Source organism: Podarcis tiliguerta (genome assembly GCF_965153285.1).
Source record: "Podarcis tiliguerta genome assembly, chromosome: 1".
In the NCBI taxonomy this organism is placed as follows: Eukaryota; Metazoa; Chordata; class Lepidosauria; order Squamata; family Lacertidae; genus Podarcis; species Podarcis tiliguerta.
Genome location: NC_139534.1, coordinates 22,654,008 through 22,680,866, shown reverse-complemented (window position 1 = coordinate 22,680,866; position 26,859 = coordinate 22,654,008). Strand labels below are relative to the sequence as shown.

Below are 26,859 nucleotides of genomic sequence, written 5' to 3'. Positions count from 1 at the left end.
AGCTTCTGGGTGACCTTGGGCTAGTCACACTTCTCTGAAGTCTCTCAGCCTCACTCACCTCACAGAGTGTTTGTTGTGGGGGAGGAAGGGAAAGGAGAATGTTAGCCGCTTTGAGATTCCTTAGGGTAGTGATAAAGCGGGATATCAAATCCAAACTCTTCTTCTTCTATATTTTAATATTCATACAACTGAAACGTATGCTAAATCATTCCTGGCCTGTCTGACCCCAACTGGATCATTTATTTTGTGGGCAGTTGCCGCCCTCATACCATCTGACCCTCATAACTGACTAGAGTTCAGTCTGCAACATCCTGCCAAACGGTGAGGATAATTTTACCACTCCCTTGATTCTATGAATTTCTGATTGCTATGTGGAAAAATGATCTTCAAAATGCATGGCAGGGTAATACAGGTGGCTGCCTGACAAAGCAGATACATGCAGATTGTGGTAAGTTACCAGTTTGATAAACGGCTGTCTACATTCACCTACACTGATGATAAAGCGAGACCTTTAATCAGTGTTGATGGAAGTCTGCAATTTTTATAAGCTTCACAGTACTTGCAAGCCCATAGGATAAAGCTAAAATCTGTTTAGTTTGGATGGTTTTCATAGGCCAACACCCACTGTTCCATTATGCACTGATCTAAGGTTCTGTGGTCTCTGGTGAACTTATTCATTTGCGGAAAAAAGGTGGGTAAAGCAGTTATATGCAGACAACTGAACAAACAAGAAGACACAGAGTTATCCATGTGACTCAAGTGTGTAGATAAACTTATGCAGGTATAGGAGCCCAGTATGCAAATACCATGGTACTTTGGTTCTCAGATGCCTTGGTACTCAAACAACTTGGAACCCAAACACTGAAAACCTGAAAGTAAGTATTCTAGTTTGCGAACTTTTTTCAGAAGCCAAACGTGCTCCATTTTGAGTGTTACGCTTCTGTTTTGAGTGCCATACTTGAGTATTATGCTGAGATCTGCCTGTTTTTGCTATCTATTTTGCGTTTTTGTGGCTTTTTTTGTTTTGTTTTTGCGACTGTGTGGAACCCAGTTCAGCTACTGATTGATTGATTGTGTGACTGCAGTACATTGTTTATTGCTTTCATTTTATAGATCAATGGTCTCGTTAGATAGTAAAATTAATGTTAAATTGGTGTTTTAGGGGTTGTTTTTAAAAGTCTGGAACGGATTAATCTGTTTTACATTATTTCCTATGGGAAAGCATGCCTTGGTTTTGGAACGGACTTCCGGAATGGATTAAGTTTGAGAACCAAGGTACCACTGCACTATCTGGATCAGAGTGATTGTTTCACACCATCAAAACTGGTGTCATGCCAATTTCCATTCATTGCCTCTTCATACTCAACCCTTTTCCCTTTTCTTTTAATCTGAATATACACATATATTGTAAGGAAGATTTCTGCAAGTTAGGGGAGCTAATCAATAGTTAAGAACAGCAAGGCTTCTTCTGTTTCCCAGGATCTTCTCCTATTCAGCCAATTGCCAGAAATCCTAATTTTTGCAAATATTTTTTTGAATTTTTTTATATAAGTACCGTATGACCCATTGTCGATTACTTCTGGATAAATGTGGATGCGATCATAATTAATACTGTTCTATCTTCAGATGTGCCTGCCTTTGAGAAATTAGTAAAGTAATTTATCATGAGCAGATATTGTGTCCTACAAGCAAATTTCAACTTTATCCCAAAAGGACTGCAAGTTGCTCATATGACGTTACTTCTTTTTTTTTTTGCACCTTGGAGTCTGATATATTTCTGACACACTAAGACTGGAAATAAGTACACTGCTTTCTTTTCACATACACTTCCACCTCTTCGTTCTGATAACGAATATTGAAGCTATTCTATGGAATCAGGTGATCAGCTGTAAGAATATACAGTATTTGTCTGAAACAAAAGAACTGTTGCAATCAGTTTACGAAAACCAGCAGCTGCTGTTACAACATGGTTACAAAATGACTACAACATGGGGGAGAGCATTTTTAGAAATGTGTAGTAACAATTGCAGAGAGGGGTAAGAACACTTTTGGGATCTGCATCCACACCAAACTTTAAAGCATGGGTAGGCAAACTAAGGCCTGGGGGCTGGATCCGGCCCAATCTCCTGCTCAATCTGGCCCGCGGATGGTCCAGGAATCAGCGTGTTTTTACATGAGTAGAATGTGTCCTTTTATCTAAAATGCATCTCTGGGTTATTTGTGGGGCCTGCCTGGTGTTTTTACATGAGTAGAACGTGTGCTTTTATCTAAAATGCATCTCTGGGTTATTTGTGGGGCATAGGAATCCGTTCATTATTTTTCTTCAAAATATAGTCCGGCCCCCCACAAGGTCTGAGGGACAGTGGACTGGCCCCCTGCTGAAAAAGTGTGCTGACCCCTGCTTTAAAGCACGCCCCCCCCAATAATTATAGGAACCATAGTTCACTCCCAATAGATCTAAAATTCCCAGCACCCTTATTCCCAGCACACTACCATTACCATTTTTTTTGGGGTGTGTGTGTGTGTAATGTTTTTCCAGTGTGTTCTAAAGGTGTGTTGTGTGATACTGTAGATGGGGCACTACTAGATCTTATTATTGTTTCATAAAACTTGTATACTGCTTGATTGTACCAGAAAAATCCCTCGAGCGGTTTGCAAAGAAGAATATCATCATGTCAGCGAGCCTTATATGGTGTACTTGCCAAAGAACCAGCCCAGAACACTTGGGGAAGTCCCCCACCATGGTTTCCAACACAACATACTTTGGGGCTGAAATAATGACTTGCCTTAGGAAACCGATTACTTAATATATTTTAGAAGCCCTGCCCGACAAGTGACCCCAGTAATAAGGAGTCACTTTCCATTCCCTGCTGGCTCGGAATAAGTGCTTTGCTTGGAAAGCAGGCATTTCTAGCTAGTCAGCAATAAAAAGCGCCTTCGGAAAACGTTATTTCACTCCTTCCTTCCACCTCCAGCTAGACGCGCGCTCTCAAAACTCCCGCGCAACACCCAGTAGCCCCCCCGTCCTCCTCCCGCCCAAACTCAACGACCGGCAAAGGGGCGGAGCCTGATCTGGACGGCTGACAATAGCAGCAGCGAGGAAGCGACAGGCAACCGTCCTATCCCCCCCCACCTTCGCTCCGCCTTCCTCCCAATCCTGCTTGTTACGTTGGTTCCTCTGCCCGCCCGCTTATGAATCAAGCTCGACTCGTCCCTTTTGCACGCTTTCGAGGGCAGCTTCAGCTTGGCCTCCAGAACAGGCGCGGGCGCCTTAAACACAAAAACAAAACACGCACAGCGCGCGTTGCGTTCCAAAAGCAGGTGTTTTTATCAGCCCGACCGCAGCGGCGGAGGCGGGGCGAAAAGCGATGGACCCTTTTTCCCTTTTCCAAGATGGCCGCTCTGCGCCCGTTCTCCCCCCCCCTTAGGACGGTCTCTACTACACACCGCCCTTTCCCAAGATGGCCGCGCTGCGTGCGTTGCCAGCGCTCGCACGTCGTTCCTGGGTTTGAGGGACGGGGAGGAAGTTGGGGGCGGGGAGGGGGGCAGACGAGGCGGCGACGAGCCCCGTCCACCTCCTCCTCCTCCTCCTCGCGGCAGTGCGGCTTCCAGCGGGGCGGGGAAGGTGCGCGTTCAAACCCGAGGCGCAGAGAAAGAGGTGTGTTCGTGGCGTCTGTAGGAGGAACGAGCCTGGCTGAGGGGAAACTCGGAGGGGGAGAGAGGCAGGGGGAGGTCGTGTGGGAAACTGGTAAAAGTAGTAGCCGAAGGCGGCCTGTGGAGCTCAAGGGGGCGGGGGCAGCGGCTCAGGAAAGCAAAACAAGGGGCGTTGGGTCAGTCAGCTCCTCAGAACTCGGCCCAGTGAACCTGTTAAGGTCCACGTCCAGAGTGAGAGAGATTTGCCAGAGTAGAAATACCTTTCCCCCGCCACCGCCTGCCCTGCTCTTTGATCCTAAGTACGTGGGAACAACGTTAGCCCAGCAGACCTAAAACAGTTTACCTGGGAGCAAGACCCATTGAATTCAATAGGAGTGAAATATGGGGGGGGGGGGGAAGGGGGGCGGTGCCAGGAACTCTTTGCATATTTACAGGCATGGTTTTTAACAATATCGCAGGCCTGGTTTTGAAAATCGATTTTGGGCCAGGGTGAGGCATCCTTCGTGATCACGTTTTCATTTTAACCCCAAACCAGCATGCGGCCTTTGCTACAGTTGCTTGGGGGAGTTTTCCTAATGGGCCACCATAACTACCTGAATTTCTCCCTCTTACCTATGTTTTAAGGCGATCATAATCAGGGATCATTGTATACATATACACACATATACCCACACAAGTAATATACAAATATACACACACTATCTATCTATACACACACACATACACACATATACACACACACATATGTAACTGTATATATATATGTGTGTGTGTGTGTGTGTATACATCTATATATGTGTATATATGGCCTTACACACTTCTGGTAAATTTAAAATGATTTGGCGTGTTTCAGTTTATTTTGTATAAATGTGATGCAGCGAGGGGAGGAAAGTTGTGTAAGGAAGGATTCTGGTTGTGGAGAAGTATGCACTACATAGGCACCCCCACCCCCATATCTCATACATTTTATGTGCTCTAGACCCAAATCTGGTGACTTAAGCATGAGGGTTACATTTGATTTTTCTGGTCTTGGGACTGATTCAAAAGGAAGAGCGTATTTTGGATTAGCTGCTTTCAAGTATGAAACATTAGTTAAGGGACCTTAAAAGTGTGTGTCGTTACTGGCTGAAACAAGTCACTGATTTTTATGGGGGTGTTTAGTGGTGGAGGAACCAGAAGTCATCCTGTTTGGGCTTTCTGCCTTGGTTGGTGAGAAAAAAACATTGCCCTATTCTTCCCAGTGAACTGCCTAGGCCCAAAGCAACCCCACCATTTTGCTTCTTTGTCACCCTGTGTGATTTTAAGATAGCATCTTATTAATTTTCAGTCTATAACTATAGTATCTGTCATGTCTTTGAGAACAAGTACAGGCATTTGGTGTCCACTCTGGAATTAGACATGGTATAATAGCTTAAATATATCATTTTCTTCTGCTTCTGGCATTGTTCCTTTGGGTTAGTAATTTACCCACTTCAAAGCTTACATGTTTTTTTCAGTAATTGCCCAGATGTATTTTTGCTGAAATTGTGGCTTGTCAGTGATTTAAATACTCAAATGATGTTTTCTTCAGCATTCCAAACTATTTCTGACCTCACAAGGAATGTTCCCTGATTATGAAGTAAATGTTGAAAGTGTTGCAACTTGAAGATAAAAATGTAGGCTAGTGAATATGAAGGGAAACTATGTGTTAAAACTATCCGCTGCTCCTCAGCTATATAGTTGCTTTAGTTTACAGCCTCCATGGCTACATTTTGTAAATACATTTTCGGGATAAGCTATGTATGGTTGGGAAGCCCTCGGTTTAGGGTAGCAGCCTTGATGATGATCCATTGATTCCTGAGTCCAATAACAAGTGTGCAGTCATAAATACCATATAAGGTTTAGTGTGTCATAATTCATGCAATGCAATTCTATACATGTTTGTTAAGTAAGAAGCAAGCTCTGTTGGGTTCAGTAGGGCTTAGTTAGAAGTGAGGTTATATAGGACTGTAGCCTATCAGGAAGGAAAAATCTCTTCTTTTGTTTGTTTGTTATTTAATTAATTTTATTTATATTCCGCCCTTTCCCCAAACTGGGACCCAAGGCAGCTTACAAAAATTCAAACAACATGGATAAAATAAGAAATCTAAAAATATATAAATGACAATGCTTAAGAAGTAGTTAAAGTATTATAGAATTAAAACTATATACTGTAAAAGCAAATCTATGGACATACAGATAGTAAAAACAGCACAGCCCTTTTAAAATGTGTTTTGGGGGGTTATTGGGTTGTTGTTTTTATTTTTATTATGTATTTTGTGATTTTTTATTTTGATTTTATTCTGTGAACCGTCCTGAGACCTCTGGGTATAGGGCGGTATATAAATTCAACAAATGAATGAATTCTCTTTCCTTAAAGACAGCCAGTTCCCCCAAACCTGTCAGAATTAAGCAGCCTCCATCTGCCAGTGGAAGGACATCAAAGAGGGAGCCCGTATAGCTTCTTTAAGAAGGAAGTTCCAAAGTTGGGAACAGCTACCAAGAAGGCCTTTTCCTCCCATCTTCCCACCAAATGTGCCTGTGAAGGTGGTGGGAGAAGGGCCTCTACTGAACATCTCGGAGCCTGGGCAGGTCCTTCAGATAGCCTGGGCCTAAGCTGTATTTTTTTTTACATAGGAAAGAACTCTTTTTGTTAGATGGATTACGATGATTTAGTTTAAGTTTATATTTCTGAGCAGTACAAGTAATTATTATAAAATACCTGTTTTCATTTTTTGGGGGGTAAAGGTTAATGTTTGTGTAACATTAACCCCTCTCCTCATGTCTAAGAAAATAATTACTAGCCTTGAAGCATCCATGATTGATATTGTGTTCTTTTCTAGCATATGAATAGCTTTATCGGAATAAATCTGCATAGACTTGTTTTTAAAATTACCTTAACTTATAAAAGTTAAAAATGTTAATTTCTTGGACACCATCTAGGAAGATTTTCTTTCTTTTCATTCCTGTTGGCAATAAGACCACTGGTTTCTATTGTGGAAACACAAATAATTGCTCTGATCCTATTAGTTAGTGACTGACTGACAGCTCTATTCTATACATGTCTACTCAGAGGTAAGCCCCATTTATTTGGCTTACTCTCAGGTAAGTGTGTTTATGATTACAGCCTTTTGAGTGGCATGTGTAGGCTATTATGATACAATGTGGTGCTTTCTGTCCAGCTTGCAGAGAAACCCCCATGTCAGAAATCCTGTTCCACAATTTGCATTGACAGGTATTCTAGATTCTCTTGGCCATTATGCCAAGAAATTGAAGTACCATTAAAAATACTTTGAGGCAAGTGAATTAATTTGAGTTGTCTTACACCATATTTGCATTAATGGAAGTCTTGAATTTCAATAACATTTCTCTGATACTTGCACAAAGTTCATGATAAAATTAATATTGAAATTCTTGCAAAATATTATTCATTTCTTAGACATCTCATTGTAGATCTGCAGTTACTAATCCTAGTCACCTAACTGATTGGTAACGTGCTTTTAATTTTAAGATTTGCTTATAATTTATGGAGTAGAATTGTATAGTACTTCTCTGGCTATGTGGTATTGTAGGGTGTAGGTTTTCTAATGACTTCAGATTTGCAAAACAGAATATACAATCTGAAGCATAACATGAAACACATGTATGTTAAGTTAGAATGTGATGGAAAATATGGAAACTATAGGCCGTTTATGTTTTGTCATGTAATTGTGTGGGTGACTAGAATGCTGTTTGAAATATCTTTATACTTCTTGGATTACACTGCTGGTGTATTTTTAATTAAACACAAATGCTTTAATTCTAGCTGTGAATTCCATTACAAGATTGGTTATAAGTTACCAAAACGACCTGTCTTCACAAATATAGAAATGGGTGGAATCATTTCCAGATGGCGGGTAAGTAAATCTTCTCACCTAGAGGTGCACATTTTTGTAATGCAAGAACACTGTCTCAAATGCTGCTTGTAAGTAATTTGCTGTGATGCAGAGCAGAGTACAGAACTTGTTCGGCGTGCCTAGGTCAAGAAATTTGCCTTAGTTTCTTCGCACATATGGTACTTTATCAGTGTACTGGCTCCGTCTTAAGGTACTCCTATTTCTGTTTGAATGGTGTGCCTTCAAAACAAAACATGAGACCGAAATTTTGACATTGCAGAATGACTTCTCACAGGTCTCAAAATGTGCCCAAAGTAGCCGTCTTTTCCCCAAATGGTGGCAAGAATGCAAGATAAAGTTACCTGTACTTGGGCTGCAATTGCAAAACATAATCTGCTGTGCTGGGAAAGGATAGGGTAGAACAGGATAGACTTCTCCCTCCACCCAGCCCAAAATAGCTCCATCAGCCTCCAGCCATGGAGTGATGCTGTTGTCACTCCTCTGACGCAGAGCTCCCGGTTGTGCCTGCCAGTTGGGTTCCCATTGACAGTAGCCCATGGAAAGTACCAAAACAAGGTGTTCCAGGGGAGAGGGTGGGGCTGAGCTGGTTTGGGATCTGCTGGACCCTGGGTGTCCCCATTGTCACCACCCAATAGCATCAGGCCTGATTGTTATGCCAGCTTCGAGCGGGCCTAGTGTGGAGCAGGGGTTTATTCTCCCCCCCCCCCTCCAACTTCCACCCTGGCCAGCTTAGTGGCACTGCTGCTATACTCCTGTCATACCACTGCCTGACAAGGGATAGGATTGCACTCTTTGTAAGTTAAAGTCGGTGGGCTTAAGTATATTTTTTATTTTGTTGGGATTGTATTTAGTTCTATTTGGAGCAGATGCCTTGGGCAGAAGATCTGGAAGAGTATGCCATCAACAGTCAAGCACTAATTATGTAGCTGTTCATTGTCTATAAAAAAAGTATTTGTTGGCATGAAATCTGCTGAGTGTTCGTATGCCAGTTTTGTGACCTCTGAAAAATAGCCTGTGGAGCAGCACGGCCTTTCTGTTAATGAGAAGCCCACCTTTATTTGTTTTGGATCACATTTAACTGTTTTTGGACCATGAACAAAAAATAGTACTTGCTTAGTATTCAGAATATATATTATCAGTCAGCTTTATAAAAACACTGTAAAGTAGGCCATTATCATCACCCTTGTGTTGCAGATCAGAGAGAGGGAAGGGGAGCTCTGGCTGCGAGGACAGTAGCTCCGATTAGAGTTGTTAAATCCCAATCCTGCTAAAATTAGTCAAGGTGATGGCCTGTTGAGAGCACCTGAATGAATTCCCTTGGTGTTCACTTGAATTGTCAATAAGATTGCACTGAACCGGCATAGGTAAACCCTTAAATATCATTGGAAAGTAGCCTATTTCTCAGTTCAAGAAAGGAAAGGCTTGCCTCCATCATGAGCTGAGCATGTTCCAGCTTATTGGCCCCACTACCTCTGCTTGGGTCATCAGTGCATACTTCAATAGAAGGTGGAGATCCACGCTGGTTGGCAGTGGCTCTCTAGGATTTTAGACAGGGGACATTGCCAGTCCTACCTGGAAATGCCAGGGATTGAACCTGGGACCTTTTGCATGCAAAGCAGATGCTCTGTCACTGAGCTACGGCCCATAGCATGCGGCTATGTTATGGCTGTTCCTTGTGCCACACACTTTGAGAGCCTCTCTGGGCTATAAGCATTCTTTATAAACAAATAAGTAAGTTTTCTTTGGCACTGAGATTGAAAATGTAATTAAGTGAAAGCTATGTCTACCTTGGTTAAGATACTTGTGGCTTACAGATGCTGCCGTGAGCACTGAAATATATAAATAATATATGACAATTCTTCCTATGCTTGGACATAAGGCAACAGCCGCCTTCTTAGTCATATAGAGAACATAGTGCTGTTGGTTTGCAGGTGTATTTTGTATATGTGGCGTATGTTTACCTAAGTGAGCAAATTTCATACTTCACTTACTCTAGAAAAGACTCATTGACTTAAATAAGGAATGAGGCTCCTTCATGCATGAAGGAAAAAGTATTTTTACTAAGGTACCAAGAAGATGTTAACACTGTTGTATGTGAGAATTTGTACATGGATTGATATGTGTGCATATTTGCATTATTTGCTTCCCTCCTCTTCCCTGAAGGAGCTCAACTCTATAGACTCATAACTATACACATAGTTGGTTCTTGTTCTGAACACTGCAGATAATACTGACATACTGTAGGGCATCTGGGAAACTTCAGTTGCTGAGCTGAGATTTGAACCCAAGTCTCCCTAGCCCAGGAGGGACGCGGGTGGCGCTGCGGTTTAAACCACAGAGCCTAGGGCTTGCTGGTCAGAAGGTCGGCAGTTCGAATCCCCACGACGGGGTGAGCTCCCATTGCTCAGTCCCTGCTCCTGCCAACCTAGCAGTTTGAAAGCGCGTCAAAATGCAAGTAGATAATAGGTACCGCTCCGGCAGGAAGGTAAACGGCATTTCTGTGTGCTGCTCTGGTTCGCCAGAAGCAGCTTAGTCATGCTGGCCACATGACCCGGAAGCTGTATGCCAGTTCCCTTGGCCAATAAAGCAAGATGAGCGCCGTGACCCCAGAGTCATTAATGACTGGACCTAACGGTCAGGGGTCCCTTTACCTTTACTCCCTAGCCCAGAGCGCTGCCACTCTATAGCGCTGGCTATCATGTTGGAGAAAGAATCTTCAATTACTGCAGTCATTGTGTTTTTGCCCTGTTGATTACACAAGAAATTTATCTTACCAAAAATTACCCTCAGCACTGTTTATTGTAGGAATGTCAAGAAACTTAGCACTGAACAGTCATGCTGCCAATGTCCCTTCCTCATTTGTTAGCGTGTTAAGGCATAGGACCCAATCACTTTTGTATGCTTGTGTGCATGATCATGATGCAGTTTAGCAGAACTTTAAACATTTTCCAATCACTACAAGTTACCTGTTCCTCAATCTAGTTTATCTCCTTTTAACTATCACTGAGAGAGAAGGAGAGACTAGAGTGCATGTGTGTACACAGGTATGCATACCTATAGTTGCCTAGGGTCCATGTTTGCGCATAGATGTCCCTGCCCATGAGATATTTTGCTGTAGAAGCAGGTGAAACCGTTTCCCCTGATTTCCCCCTGTAGATCCCTGTTCCCCTGAAAAGCTGCTTCAGAGGGTCAGAGGAGCGGCCAAGGTGAAGGGGGAACGGGTGCAAGTCATGCCTCCAGCCCATTCCTCCTGGAGTGTCCATAGTATCTTAGCTCTTTCTGCCAATGCAAATCTGTCTCCAACCATAGTCTCATGTTCTCTGTTTTTTTCTTTTTTGTAGATTAAGATCAGGCAGGTACATTTTATCTTCAAATAGACCATTGTGTTCTTCTCAAGTTTATTTTCACCTTCCTGTCCTGGAGTATTGAGCCGAAGAACACATTATTTTTTTTTTTGAAAGACCTAAGGACATTCAAACAATTTCAAGGAAGGTTCACCAGGTTCCTTCTTTCAGTTGCTTATCTGCAGCATGGTGGTGTGTTTGCTGAATTTGAATAAGCAGGGATGAGAGAACAAACTTGGAAAAATACATGTGCCATGGTTTTATTATATAAAGGCTACTTTCAAATATGAGAATCAATTAAAAATTTCCCTGTGCTTATTTATTTTCTTTCCCCCTTTCTTCATCTGTTCATACATTTTCAGTTTCACAACTTTCTTCACTTCCTGGTGAACTTTCACATATTCTTAAATGATCTACTGCGTTTGTGCACCACATCTTTGATCCATAAGACCAATGCTGTTCTATGTGTGTATGGTATAGAATGTGCTACTCTTGAAATTCCTCCACTACTCTGTAAATATTGATGATGGTCTTCATATTGTGTTACTTTCCTCATGTAATCTGAGGGAGGGATATTTGATTATTGGAAAAATCATGGAGCTTTTGTTTTAAATGTTTCTCTTAAGTATGTTGTTGTTTGTCACTTGTGGCATATATCATGTTGGCATGATGTGACAGAGGAACTTGGGATGGTAATATTCAAAATGAGGTTTGAAGATACGTACAGTGGTGCCTCGCAAGACGAAATTACGGTAATTCGTTCTGCGAGTTTTTTCATCTTGTGAATTTTTCGTCTTGCGAAACACGGTTTCCCATAGGAATGCATTGATGGTTTTAAGAAAAAGGCGCAAGACGTTTTCGTCTTGCGAAGCAAGCCCATAGGGAAATTCGTCTTGCAAAGCAACTCAAAAAACAAAAAACTCTTTCATCTTGCGAGTTTTTCGTCTTGCGAGGCATTCGTCTTGCGAGGTACCACTGTAGTGCGGTACTCTGTGTAGTGCTAATCATTACATTTTCCTATATATCTGATATTCAGTTGTTGGCTATATGTTTATTATTACTTAGATATTGAGGGCAAATTTTCACAGCTTTTTTTCTTTCCCTTGTAAGCAGACAAAGTCTTCCACAATAGAAGTATTGGAAAAAATAGATAAGGTATGTTTGATCTCTTATTGCTTGCCTTAAGAACTAAATCTAAGATTCTTAACATTCTTTCAAGTGTCAGCAGTTGCCTTTTATGGTTGGAATTGGACACTGTCAATACATTAAGGCTGGTTCTATGAAGGAATGGCAAATAGATCACAAATTTTAATATACTTGATATCAGCTGTACCTTCTCAGATAATCGGTTGTTAGGGGTCTAAAAATCTGTTCAGAAAGATCTGTTTTGGTTGTTGCATTAAACATGCAGTTCATTTTAAACTATGGTTTAATGTGAATGAGCAACAAACTGAGACATGCTGCTGCTTAAGCCATTGTTTAAAAATTAGCTATTGTCTAAAGTGACATGCAAACTGGGCCGATGTTTACAGCATACATTATGTGGGTGCATATCATTGTAGACACTGACCATGATTCAAATAAGGGAAAAAGAGTGTGCAGGGAAACAGCAAACCAACTGCTGTTTTGGATGCTGTCCCTGCCATCCTTGTTCCAAATGCCAACAATTTAAGACAGGCATAGGCAAACTAGCTAACAGGACCAGTGGTCAGGGATGATGGGAGTTGTAGTCCCAAAACATCTTGAGGGCCAAGTTTGCCTATGCCTGATTTAAGACCATGCCTGCCCACCCACATAGTAATTGTTAGCACAGTCAGTGCTTAGAAGAACAGTCAACTCACCTTTTAATTTACAAATGCTTACATGATCGTTGGTTACTCCAAGTAACTGGCTATTCACAAGCCTTATATGACAGCCAATGATACTTCCTAGGACTGCAGTTCCATCAAAATCGATGGAAACGGCTTCAAAGTAAAAATGGTTAGGATCAGGATGTTACATGGGGGCAGGGAATATTGGCCATCTGATGTACTGAGTCCACAGTGATTCTGGAAAATAACCTCACATGAAAGCTAAAACTTCACACTTTCCTTGTTTCTATCATTGTCCCGGGCATATTGTGTTATCCAGGACCGGAGATTTTTAAATTCAGCTTAATAGTACTTATTTTAGAAATAGGAAAAAATATAGTGAAAACTTTGGGTTGATAAGGCCAGCATAATTTCATTCATCTTCCTCCCAATCACAGGATTCCCTATGCTTTTCCCTGCTTCCCCATGCGCAGTGTGCAGAAGATTGCCCTTGTGCGAGGGCTGTGCATGTGTGTTGCTGCACACCACTCACAGATCATGCCTTAGGTTAAATAAACCAAGGATGTTAAGTATATTCATTACAGTACCTGGCTTCATTCTTCTGTCTCAAGATAAAATGGCTGGAATGTACAATCTTGGCACATGAGGTTAAATGCTCAAAAGATTTGTTTTTAATTTACAGGATATCCAGGCACTAGAAGAGTTTAGAGAGAAAAACCAGAGGCAGCAGAAGCTATGGGTTGGAAGGTTTATCCTCTATTCATCTGTTCTCTACCTTATTAGCTGTCTAATTATCTACTTGTGGTATCTGCCTGATGAGTGGACAGCAAGGTTCGTCATGACTCTTCCACTGTTTGCATTTCCGCTGATGTAAGTAAAACATGACTTCTTTGCAAGCTCCTTTTTTCTAGTGGTGATGCCTAGTGAGTTGTAGTAAGGGTGTATATATTTCAGGGTTGTCATAATTTACAGGCGGTTTTTGAAAAGGTTAATGTAGCAGAATATCTCTACGTAAGAAGAGACCTGTGGATCAGACCAAAGCCTTGCTAGCACAGCATCTTGTCTTCCATGTTTTCTCACCAGATGCCTTTGGGAAGCCCACAAGCAGGATATGAGGGCAATAGCACTCTTCTGATTGGGTACCCCAGAAATTGGTATGCAGAATTATGTTGCCATTTTCTAAGGTCCTCTATGAATTTGTCTAATCTTCTTTTAAAGCCATCAGAGTTGATGGCTGTCATTGAAATCTAAACTGGTGGGCATATTTCTGAAAGAGCAGATTTCTGAAGTGTAAGGTAATTATTTTGATTTCTGAATAGCTTTTAAGTTAACCCATTTTAAGCGGCAACATCATTGCGCATAAAAGTTAACTGAAACACATAATGAGGGCAGTTTGGAATATTGGACTGATGGACTTCGAGAAGATACAGCTGGTGTGGGCAGAAAATATAGGCACTGAGGCAACCCTTTACAGAGTTTTGTCAATTTTGGCTTCCCCACCCTTCCCCCTTCAGACTTCCCTACTTAAATGAAATTAGATTAAGAGTTGGATCCTGTTCTAGAGAGAAGGGGAAAAGTTACTCTGAGAAACTGGCCACTACAATTTACTTCCTCAATTACAATTTACTTCCTCAATGCAGTCTATTGTTTAAAAATTAATAATTCAGTATTCTAAGTTATTTGACAACTTTATTTTATATGAGCTATTTTCTTGTTTGTTAGATGCCAGACCCAGGTCATCGTTGTTTGGGGATGTGGCAAATGCAAATCTGTATTGCTATTTGAAAAGTCCAGCATCCATGAACAGCAAGTGATTAGTTAGCAAAATCTACTCAGACTGACCCAGTTGGATAATCTGATCATAGGGACACTCCTTTGGGTTTTTAATGCATAGGAATCTAATGCTTATGTAACACAATTGGTTGCTTTTTGAGTCTGTTGTTACTAGTGAAACTATTTAGTGGGAAATTTATATTTCAGGTGTATCCATATTTTTACTTACCCTGCCTGGTCCAAGCCAAATTTATATACATTTAATATTAGAGGACCTTTATAATGGTTGCCTCTGGGTATGAAATATTCTCCCCAAGGAAGCTAACCTGGTGCCCTCATAAGTTGTCTTTTCCTCACCAGGTTAAGTTTTTTCTTTTCTCTTAGTAGGCCTTTTTAGAACTTGTTTTTAAGTCCCTATGCTATGCTTGGTAATTTAGTGTGCATTTGAAGCTTGTTTTAGTTTTCTGCTGTATTTGATGTATTTCTGTGCTGGTTTTGTATTTGTCTTTTATGCTGGTCGTCTCTTATAGTACAGTTTTATTATTTTCAATTTTTAAATGTTTCCTTGGTAATTTTTTGCAAAGCACCTTATGATGCAATAATTTTGCACACTTTTGTTAGCAATCTGTTTTGAGACAAACCTTTCAGAACTTATTGTTAATGGCGGCATATAGGGAGCAAGTGTCCCCTCAACACTTCCATGTTGATAATTAATGCGAAGGGTGTGTTGTCACTGTTCAAGACACTGGTGTCTGCTGTTTGCTGAGTCTTTTGCGGGATCTTTCAGTGCATTTCAGTGTTCAGGTATGTTTGGAGGTATGTGGCCCAGAACTTAAATTTCGACTTCTATGACTTGCAAAAAATGCAGTCCCACTCTTCGTCTGTCCCCAGAATAGTTTAGTTTTCTTCCTCGCAGGAAATGAATGATTGGTAAGCAGTTGCCAACTTGTCTTTGTTTGTGGTCAAGTTGTGGAGCTGCACCGTACATCTGGTGGGATCCCCAGCCCTAGTTCTCGACGTTTTTCATCCTTAAGCAAGTAAATTAAGCCTGCCTTTTCCAATTGGCAGTTGTTCCCTGTTCAGCAACAGTTGTTGCTGTTTTGGCTTACTCTCGAGGGTCTGATTGTATTACTAGTGCTGGCAAAATGAGCTGGCTTCCAGGAATATGTAGTTTGCCTAGCTAGATGCCTGCATTTCAATTCCTGTTTGAAAAGTTGAGAAAATAACAACATGTTTTTACTTCTTTAATTCTAAAACATTGCACAAATTCATTATGCAAGGATTTTCTTGAATACATTTTTGAAAATAAACCTTCATTTTTGACTCTGCATACTAAAATAGTAATCGAAACATTAATACTTCTCTGATCTGCTGATCTCTTGGAAAAAAGAAGTGATTGCTAAAAACATTTATGCTTCTCAACTTACACCTAAATAGTCTTTTTCATGATCATGCATCTTGTGCAAAAGGTGTTTTGCAATTCATAGAATGAAATTGCTTGCAAAACTCTTGATCTAGTGTGACTTTCAAAAACGCCTCATTGTATTGGTCAGCCTGTATTGTGTCAGGGCCAAGTCAAAGGACTGTTTTGGCATGACAAAGTACCGTATTTTTCACCCCATAGGGCGCACCGGCCCATAGGACGCACCTAGTTTTTTTTTGGGGGGGGGGAAATAAAGAAACAAATTTTTATTTCTCCCCCAGGTGCGGGGCTGGGGTGGGGGAAGCCGGAGCTTCCCCCTGACTCCAGCCCCTAGAACAGGCTGCGCAGGCTGCGCAAGTTGCACAGCTCTCCCACAGCTAGCGGAGAGCTGCGCGAAGCCTGAAGCTTGGGGCGTGCTGAGCTCAGTGCACCCCAAGCTTCTGGGTGCAGGCAAGCTCTCCGCTAGCCGTGGGAGAGCTGTGTGACTTCGCGCAGCTCTCCCACAGCTAGCGGAGAGCTGTGCGAACCCCGAAGCCTGGGGCGTGCTGAGCTCAGCGCGCCCCAAGCTTCTGGGTGCAGGCAAGCTCTCCGCTAGCTGTGGGAGAGCTACGCGAAGTCACGCAGCTCTCCCACGGCTAGCGGAGAGCTTCCTGAAGCCTGGAGAGTGAGAGGGGTAGGTGCGCACCAATCCCTCTTGCTCTCCAGGCTTCAGCAAAAGCCTGCATTCGCCCCATAGGACGCACACACATTTCCCCTTCATTTTTGGAGGGGGAAAAGTGCGTCCTATAGGGCTTAACATACGGTATATTGAGGCTGCTGGTTTTTCCATGATAAAATGGCTGTCGTGGTCAAACTGATAATAGTGTAGTTATGGGCTGAGTTCTACTCATAGTGAAGTTGTTCGCTTCACAATGAACAGAGCTTGCAATTCAGAACAATTTGAGCATAAGGCCTGCTGAGACCCTTTGCCTGTCTTTCACACAGTAGTTTTGTAGTACTTCGGTAAGGGGAGGGGGTAAAAGCCAGGAGTTCAAGTGCTTAGGTCTTTATGCTGTCTAACAACTAGGGAGTTGCTTCAGCAGGATCACCCCCCCCCCCCGGACTTAGAATGTTACAACTGCTGCTCTATTCAGCATTGATCGGGTCTCCTATGGAGTACAGTGTTCAGAGTGGTTTTGACAATTGGGAAAGGCGATCTATGAATGCAGTAAAGAATTGATATAATGTAAGAGAATAGGTTGTTTGATCCTGATGCTGGGTAAGCAGGACAGGTTAGGGTTTCTGCTGGTTTACCACCCACCTCACTGCCCAGCAGTCCTCCTCTCTAAGGATTCTCAGACTGCTGGTTTTGGGGGGACTTCAGCATTCATGCCAATGCGGTTGGCTTTGGGATGGCTCAGGACGTTATGGTGGCCATGACAACCATGGGGATGTCTCAACATGTCATCAGCCTAAAGCATGTGACAGGCCACACTCTGGACCTTGTTTTCACAACTGGGAAGAAATTAGGGTTTTCTGAAAGTGATCTGAAAGTCTAGACAGTATAAATGTCCAAGTTGGGGCATGGGCTTGTTTGGATCACTGTTATCATTCACATACTTTGCACTCAAGGGATTCTATTTTGCAATCTAAACGCTCTTTCTTTTAAACACTTTTAAAACAATCCATGTAAGGAACCCATTCTGCTAATATTAAACGAGGTTTCTGTGAAGCAAGCTGATTTGTCCCTAGTTGCTTTTTGAGACTAGCATTAATTGTGAAGTTTTAGATTAAGTTATGTTGAAGTCTGCTGAGGAAGTTAATTCCATCCATAGTGAAGAATGGCACATTCAGTTTCCTTTTGCCTAGATTTTAATAGTGGAAATTCTTTCTTTCCCCACAGAATTTGGTGTATAAGAACACTCCTCATTTTCTTCTTTTCTAAAAGAACAGAAAGAAACAGTAAGTGTATTTTTCCTTATCCACCCCCCCACCCCCAGATTGGGACTGTATAGATACAATTACATAACCTATAGTTGTCTCGTGTTAAAATACCTTGTGGATGGTTTTGTAGGTGAGATTTATGAGTGAGTTTCTTTTAAGACTTCAGGAAATCTACTCAACCTTATAGTCAGCTATAAAATGGAAAATGAATATAAAATGTTTTGAAGATGAATGGATTAATTGTTAGGTACTTAAATGTGTCTGAAAGCTGAATAGCAAAGGATATTTAAATACACTTATCTTGCTATATTAATAGAAAGTAATTATGAGTAATTTATCTTTTGGTAAATTCACAGTATTTTAGATACTTGTGTATTGTACCCAATATACATCAAAGCATCACTGGAATCAAGGAAGTATGTGTTTGTTCTAAGTTATGAAGCAGCCTTTGTGGTCTAATGGTTATTAGAACGTTGGACTGGAGAACTGGAGAAATATATGCTCAGACACTATTTCTGAGTCTAACCTACCTCAGGATTGTTGTGAAGCTAAAATGGTGAGAGGAATGGGAATCAACTTCATTTTGGAAGGAAGTTGAGATGTATAATAATGGCAATAGCAACAACAATATGGATTTAATCTGAAGTTGGATGCAGCCTTAGCAGGACTGTCCTAGGTTAACCTACTGAAGACCCTTTTCTTCCCTTGGTTATTAAAGAGTGCCTGGTTTTGTTGTCCTCACTTGCATGACATTTGTGCCCACAGAAAGGGTCTGGTTTAGAATCCCATGTGCTACTGTTAAACATGATTCAGTTTCCCGAGAACCTGATAAGAGTCTTATACTTATTTTTTGTTGGTCTATGACTGATAAATTCTTTTAAAAGGTGAGTTAGAACTCAGGTGGTGGAATTGACTCTCAAAGGCTGTATTGATGTCATGACAGCAATGCAGGTTACAAAATTAATTGCAGCTTCCTCTCTTTATTTTGCTACTTTTAAGTTCTGCTTGTTAATGAATTTTGCCCAAAACTTAGGGTTACCATGGCACCAAAGAACTTGCTGTTGCTTCTGCATGGACAGTTGTGATTGGAGCAGTGGCTTTTCATGACAGATGTTGCTTCTTCCTTTCTCATTTAAATGATTTTTTTTAAAAAAGGAAAATGGCAGAAGAAATCTTTACTTAGCTAAGGCAAATCTACCTGGAGGTAATGTGGACTGGAGGTAATGTACTTGGAGGTAATGTGCACATGGGCTTCCTAGGGAAATGAGAGGAACCCCAGGCTTGAGAGTTATTTCTTATGCAGCCTTTCTCATGCTAGTGGCTTGTGGCTGAAATCTGTTGTTCTTTTGCCATATTCACAGTCACATAGGTGTGAGCATTGTTTGCAACATAAGTGGCTGTAAAAGTCACTTGTTCACTTATGCCTTTCTTCCTTGGATCTTAAAACTGCAACAACCCAGTGAGAGTGATTTTACCCAAGGCCAGTTAGCAAGCTTCACGGTGAAGATGCCAACCTGGTTTTTCCAGTTTCATTCAACATCCAGTCCCTTTGTTGCATTAGCTCTCTCTATTTCCAAACAGCCCAGAACCTTGTTTGAATAACAATAGCCTTTGCCTGCCTGGTACTCTCCAGATGTTTTGGACAGTAAGTCCCATCAGCCACCACCACATGTAGTCCAGAACATTTGGAGGATGCCAAGTTCGCAAAGGCTGGTTTATAACAAACCTGTTACATTTCACAGTTTGATGCCCTTTGCGAGTCGTTTCTCTGTTCATTACTGCATCTTGACACGTTCCTTTCTGCTTAAACCCTTAAAAGCCTACTGCTCCACAAACCCTGTAGGTGTGCTAGGCCCTTTACAGAATTAATATAGGCCCTCACTAGAGGGCTTGCAACAGATATGTTTTACTGCTACTTTGATAGTGGCTTCCTACATTGAGTTTATTGAGTTTGAAAATGGAATAGTGTTAACTTAATGAAAAATCCCACATGCATTTCCATCCCAGCCCCCAAAGAAGTTTAGCAAAGTGTTAAAACTGCATTTTTATGGTGTTTCTTTTCTTATATCTCAGTAGAATGGCTTTTCGACTATCAATAATTTGTTTAGGCAAAAAGAGATTTTATTAATTGTGAATTTCTGATAACACACACTAATTCTGGGGGTGACATTTAACAATTGATATTGAGAAGCTTATTTTTATTTTTGTATTTTATTTACGAAATTTATATACTGCCTTCCATCAAATGATCATGGTTTTGTGCAGTATAAAAACACAAAAATATATAACATAATAACAGACAAAACAACACACACACCCCAGTCTAAAAGGCCATAGATTCATTTGCTAAAGGCCTGTGAGAAGAGGAATGTTTTTGCCTGGTAGCTAAAGCTATGTAGTGAAGGCACCAGGTGAGTCTACCTGGGAAGAGCATTCATGAATGCGAAGCCGCAATAGAAAAGGCCCATTCTCATGTTGACACTCTCTGGATGTCTCATGGAGGAAGAAGGGCCTTGGATGATGATTTCAGGGTCTGGGTCAGTTCATATGGAGAGAGGTGGTTCTTGAGGTATTGCAGTCCTGAGCCGTTTAAGATTTTATAGATCAAAACCAACACTTTGAATTGGGCCTGGAAACTAGTTGACAGCCAGTGCATTCGGGCCAGGGTTGGTGTTATATTCTCAAACCATCCTGCCCTGGTGAGCAGCCTTGCCACTGAATTCTGCACCAACTGAAATTTCCAAACCATCTTCAGAGGTAGCCCCATGTTTAATATGTATAACTCACTGCAATACTCTTACTTAACCTTCAGCCAAATTCACATCTTTATTAAGTGGCATGCCTTCATCCACAGTTTCACATCAATATTTTTGCCTTTTTTATTGAAGTTCTTATGATGGGTCAAAACAATTTTAGTTCTAATAGCAGCTTGATTGATAAAGTGTTACATTAAAAGGTTCATAATTCACCACATTCAGTTGCAGTAAAAATGGTAAACTGCTTGTGAATGATGATGCATCTTAAAAAACTCTTCCATTAATTAACCAAGAGACAGGGGGTTTGCTAATGTTATACTCGAATGCTGGTCAACATATTGTATTCAAATTCAGAGTATGAATGTTTTTATTTATTGCATATGCATGCATATTTGACATGTCACCTTGGTATTAAATATTGATTTAAATCTTCTTCTTTAGATGACGCTTTAGAAGTTCTAAAAGCCGAGAAGAAAAAAATAGTAAGTGTGTATATTTATAAAGACGGCTTGGCAAAATCTTACCTGTAATATCTCGTCAAATAAACTGTATAGGTTAACAGGATTTGATTGGGCTGAATGGATGAAATCCAATTTTGTGTGAGTGCCTCCTCTCCCCTCACAATGAGATTTCCTTCAAATCTCCAGAGCAGATTTGGGGGGCATGGAGGCTGGAAAGGGTAGGATAAGAAGCGGGTGGGTTATGCTCTGTGAACAGAAGTCAAGTGCACAGATACCCTACCCCACCCGCTTTGCTGGGCGTGCAATAGTTGGGCTCAAAATATGGCAGATAGCCACTTTCTGTTTTGCAGTGTTTATCATGCAATTATACAGATAACTGTTTTTAAAAGGTAAAATAATATGAACATGGCTAGAATTGTATTGTGCAGGTCCTGAACTGAATACTAACAAAGTAGAAATGCTTTGTGTTCAATCAGAAACTTTGCTTTTTGCTACACCACTTTTTTGATGTAGAAAAGGAGAAAAATAACAATAGCGGAATTGATTCACAGACCCACACAAAGCTGTATGTAGAATTAGAGCTAAGAATACAAGCTAGCCAGCAACCCTAAGTCTTGGTCCTCTTAAAAATGGATCCAGGTAAAGATTGTCACAGTGGCTTCAAGTAATGCAGCAATCACCTCTTTTATTATTCAGTCATATATGCAGTTTTAAAATCACTACATCCAATCAGCTATCCACTACCCAGAAAACTTTTCAGTATATGAACGGCAATGGAAGGGCACCTATTCCTTATGAATTGAACTGTCCTGATGCAAAATATCATCGAACTTCAGCATTAGAAATGCACCTTGAACTTCAGGTCAGGTACTAGCGAACCTGTAAATTTTAATCAGATCTTTTTGGTTGAACTGTTTGGTCATCTCAGTCATATCCAACCTGTTAACAAATGTTTCTCTTTTAGTGTATATCAGGGTTAAGTCAACATGCCCTCCAAATGTTGTTTGGCTCCCAACAACGTTAGCCTTAGCCATCATGGGCAATGATCTGGGATGATGGGAGTTGTATACTAGCAACATCTGGAGGCACCATGTTGGTGGCTCTTGCTTCAAACTATTGGAAGAAGCAAATTAGTTGGAGTTTGCAATTCATTCTACTGGAGATTTGCGTTAAGAGTCTGGAGAGTAGGGCGTGGCCAAACACTTCTCACTCCCAGTCCATTAATCTTTGTAAGTCTTGGACACCATTAATAAGCTGTTCCAATAGCAAAAGTTATTTTTTATGTATTTGCAGAGAATTTCTAGAGCACTTAATAATAGAAAAAATCCTAAACAGTGCATGGATCCTTTGACTGTATTTTTATTTGGTTGATCATTCACAGACTTATTAATTCTTACTAGTAGTAGGTGGAATGCATGTAGGCTGTTGGATGCCAGAATTAATGTTTAATCAGGGACTTTAAAATAAGTTTTAATCTTGATTTACATAGGACTTAGACCCTGCCTTTCTGCAAATCTGATGCTGCTTAAAGATAATATGCCCCTAGGTAGATCAGGGCAGAAATCTGAAAACGTATTAGTAAATGTGAGGTGGTGCTGTCAGCTTCAGGAAGGAATGCCTGGAGAACACATATTTGCACATCTGCTCGCTTGTTAGAGCCAAATATGTACATATTTGTTAAGGGCACACCACTTAATCTTAGAGGCTGTCGTTTGTTAAGGGTGCTGAATGTTAGGAGACCCTTATTTCCCTCAGAGAGCTACAATTTTCAGAGTTGTTCAACAGTCATTCATTTTCCCCAGGAAGTCTGGGCATTGCAGCTCTCCGATGGGAATACGGATCTCAACCACTCTCAGCACCCTTAACAAACTACAGTGGTACCTCGGTTACAGACGCTTCAGGTTACAGACTCCGCTAACCCAGAAATAGTACCTTGGGTTAAGAACTTTGCTTCAGGATGAGAACAGAAATCGTGCTCCAGCGGCACGGCAGTAGTGGGAGGCCCCATTAGCTAGAGTGGTGCTTCAGGTTAAGAACAGTTTCAGGTTAAGAATGGACCTCCGGAATGAATTAAGTACTTAACATGAGGTACCGCTGTATATGCAAGGTTGGGAACACCCTGCACCCAGAGAGATTGGCTGGAGGAGTGCAAGGCCTTGCCAGAGATACACTTCTCCACATGATGGCTCCCAAATGGGTGCAGCATGGCTGAGTGCCACTGTTGGTGCATTCCAGTAGCTGTTGGAATACAACTCCCATTGACTATGCTGGCTGGGGCTGATGGGCATCTGAGTCCTAAACAGCCAGGTCGGGCAAGGCTGTTGTAACAGAACCTTTCGTGGCTTGTCCCTGAGAAATAAATTTCGTGGAACACGCAAAACCCTGCTGGGTCAACTTGTTCAGGTGAGATGCTTCCATGGCACATGTCAAATTGATTGAGGGAATCTTAATGGAATGAGTTGGGTAGGTAAATACAGGCTTTCCTTACAGTTGTGACTTCTGATTGTGTGGCCTTTAAAAGGGATTAGAAAAAAGCAGCTAGTTTAGTCTTCGATAAAGGGTTTTGAAAGGGCAAAAATGTTTTGTGGAAATGTTCTCCGTAGCTTATAAGAATAAGAACCTATGTAAAAAGGTCAAGGGAAATACGGTTTGTGAGCCAATGAATTTTCTATGACCTTTCTTATGTAAGTTTAGCTTGCAAGTAGCACTTGCGTCTTCCACATGCTAGTTAGTTACTTGTGCCAAATATTTTCCTCTGCCAATAAATATTATACAAATTTTGCCCTGAGATCGTTGCGGGCAGCAGCAGGTAGTGTGCCATGAATGAATGTCCATTGCTCATTTTGTGGGGATGGAATTGTGTACACCCTTAGAATTATTTTACACTGTTGCTCCCCCAACAAATCCTTTCTTTGGTACTGTTCAAGCAAATTGTGACAGCCATCTGTTTGGTAACATATATGGCCAAGGCAAGGGCACCGAGCACATTTATTTATTTAACAAAATTTTAAAACAACTAGTTTATTGAAAACAACAACTCTTAAGCAGCTTACAAGTACATGATCAGATGTGGATTTTTAAATGTGTGCATTTCGGGAAATAAAAAATCTACTTAAAGAAGCAATTTAAGCTAAATAAGTGCTGAAAAAGGAAAGTGAGTAAAGTGTTACTCTTCTAACTCCCTCCTCCAGCTTTATGTACTTTTAAAGAGTGAAAAAGGTAACCATTCTCACCACGTCATAACTAAGGGGGACACCGAGTAGGTAGCCTTCATGGATGCCAGGGGAAGACTTCAAATGCTGCCACATTGGCAGCTGTTACTGTAATGGGTCTCTGGATTTATGTAAGTTGTGTATCATTTAGCTAGCGGCTTCATTCTCTGCCCTACTGACATGACAAAGAAATAGAAGCCCATTCGGGCAATGCACTTCTGCACAGGTCCTAAAAGATCTACATTGGCTCCCAGTACATTTCCAAGCACGATTAAAAGCTTTGGTACTGACCTTTAAAGCCCTAAACGGCTTCAGCCCTGTATACCTAATGGAGTATCTCCACTCCATCGTTCAGCTCAGACACTGAACTCCAGCCCCTAGGGCCTTCTGGCCGTTCCCTCACTGCAAGAAGTGAAGCTACAGGGAACCAGACAGAGGCCTTCTCTGTAGTGGCCACCCGCCCTGTGGAACGCCCTCCCATCAGATGTCAAGGAAACAAACAACTATCTGACTTTTAGAAGACATGTGAAGGCAGCCCTCTTTAGGGAAGTTTTTAATGTTTGATGTTTTAGCGCATTTTTAATATTCTGTTGGGAGCTGCCCAGAGCGGCTGGAGAAACCTATCTAGATGGGCAGGGTATAAGTCATTTATTATTATTATTATTATTATTAGTAGTAGTAGTAGTAGTAGTAGCAGTAGTGATTGGTGTAGTGTAGCTGTAGCTCAAGTGTAGCTGTAGCTGTATCTGTAGCTCAATGGTAGAGCATCTGCTTTACATTTAGGAGGTCCCAGGTTCAATCCCCAATGTTTTCAGCTGGGACTGGGGAAGGTGCCCTCTCTCTAAACCTTGGAGAGCCACTGCCAATCATTGCAGACACTCCAGAGCTAGATGGACCATTGGTCTGACAGTGTATCAGGCAGCTTCCTGTGTTACTATCCTGGAGCAGTGATGCCACCTACAGTGTTGATGATGCTGTTTGGGGCAAGCGTTGGAGGTGCGGGTGGAGGCAGCGGAAAATATCCTTCTCCCATCCCCGACTGCTCTACTTGGCAAGGCAGTTTAGCTACCGAGTGGAATGTGCTTGGTAATGTGAGAGGACACCACTACGCTAGGAGTGATCGCCAAAGAAGAAGTCTCCTGTAGCTGCTGTTGCCATCAGTACAGTTGTAGGGATTGGAACAGATCCTTAATTTCTCTAATCCCTTTGTCAGTGGAGATGCTGATTTCAGTTTAGGGCAATGTGAGATGTATTTTTGCTTGGAATGCTTTAGGCTTTGCCTTTTGTTCGTTTGGGCAGTTAGAAAATGGACTACAAATTTGAATCTAGGTTTGGGAGTGTCGAAAGGTAGCAGGAGAAGAGAGAAGCACAGGTGTGGTAGGGATGTAAATATCAGGGTTGGGGAGGTGAGGAGAGCATGCTGAAGAATGAACTGGGTTGGGAGGTGGATGTGGGGCAAGGGGAGGAATGAATAGGGAGGACACAAGAGCCCAAACCATAGGAAATCTGCTTCTTAATCTGCTAACCGGCTCACAAGTACAGAATAATGTGATTCTAGGTGTGTGTTAAAAAATGCTACTCACTTGGTTTCCTAAGTACCGTATTTTTCGCTCTATAAGACGCACCAGACCACAAGATGCACCTAGTTTTTGGAGGAGGAAAACAAGAAAAAAATATTCTGAATCCCAGAAGCCAGAACAGCAAGAGGGATCGCTGCGCAGCAAAACCAGAGATCCCTCTTGCTGTTCTGGCTTCTGGGATAGCTGCGCAGCCTGCATTCGCTCCATAAGACGCACACACATTTCCCCTTACTTTTTAGGAGGGGAAAAGTGAGTCTTATAGAGCAAAAAATATGGTAGTTAAATATTGCTGCCTAGAATATTTGAAACTTATTTCAGGCCTAGGAATCTGAGTGATCTATTCTGAATCAATCTTTCACTCTCTAGTACTTAGAGTATTACTTAGTCGGATATCATCTAGTATTCGTGGCTGAGCAAGCAGATAACTTACCATCAGGTAGATCATTCTTGAAGGCCTGTTTAGATTATCTTGTGTGTTGCTCTAAGCTGCTACTTTAAATGAATTCAAATCTCATTGAGCTGCACCCAAGGGTACTAAAGAAGCTTGCAAATGTAATCTCGGAGCCTCTGTCTATAATCTGGAGAATTACTGGAGAACAGATGAGGTCCCTGCGGACAACATTTGCTCCATGATTCTATGAGAGCAAGGCAGTGGAGACTGGTCCGTTAGGACAAATGGGGCTCTGTACCACCAACCTCAATTTGTCCTTAAAAGGTAAAGGGACCTCTGACCATTAGGTCCAGTCGTGACCGACTCTGGGGCTGCGGCGCTCATCGCGCTTTATTGGCTGAGGGAGCCGGTGTACAGCTTCCAGGTTATGTGGCCAGCATAACTAAGCCGCTTCTGGCGAACCAGAGCAGTGCACGGAAATGCCGTTTACCTTCCCGCTGGAGCGGTACCTATTTATCTACTTGCACTTTGACGTGCTTTCAAACTGCTAGGTTGGCAGGAGCAGGGACCAAGCAACGGGAGCTCACCCCGTCGCGGGGATTCAAACTGCCGACCTT

At 41.7% G+C, this 26,859-nt stretch overlaps 1 protein-coding gene across 4 annotated transcripts in view; it reads left to right on the top strand.

The window, feature by feature from the left end:
• Positions 1 to 3,210: 3,210 nt before the first annotated feature.
• Positions 3,211 to 26,859, top strand: part of LNPK (lunapark, ER junction formation factor) — a 42,128-nt gene continuing 18,479 nt past the window's right edge. The window contains exons 1-7 of one of the 4 annotated variants that reach the window (XM_083411727.1): positions 3,462 to 3,658; positions 5,225 to 5,301; positions 7,478 to 7,568; positions 12,026 to 12,067; positions 13,406 to 13,593; positions 17,802 to 17,860; positions 21,040 to 21,080. In XM_083411727.1, coding sequence (XP_083267853.1) covers positions 7,542 to 7,568; positions 12,026 to 12,067; positions 13,406 to 13,593; positions 17,802 to 17,860; positions 21,040 to 21,080 — 357 coding nt within the window. In that variant the 5' untranslated portion in view covers positions 3,462 to 3,658; positions 5,225 to 5,301; positions 7,478 to 7,541. Of the gene's footprint in view, positions 3,659 to 5,224; positions 5,302 to 7,477; positions 7,569 to 12,022; positions 12,068 to 13,405; positions 13,594 to 17,801; positions 17,861 to 21,039; positions 21,081 to 26,859 lie in introns of all 4 variants that reach the window. The other 3 variants (XM_083411725.1, XM_083411726.1, XM_083411724.1) reach the window with 3 other exon arrangements.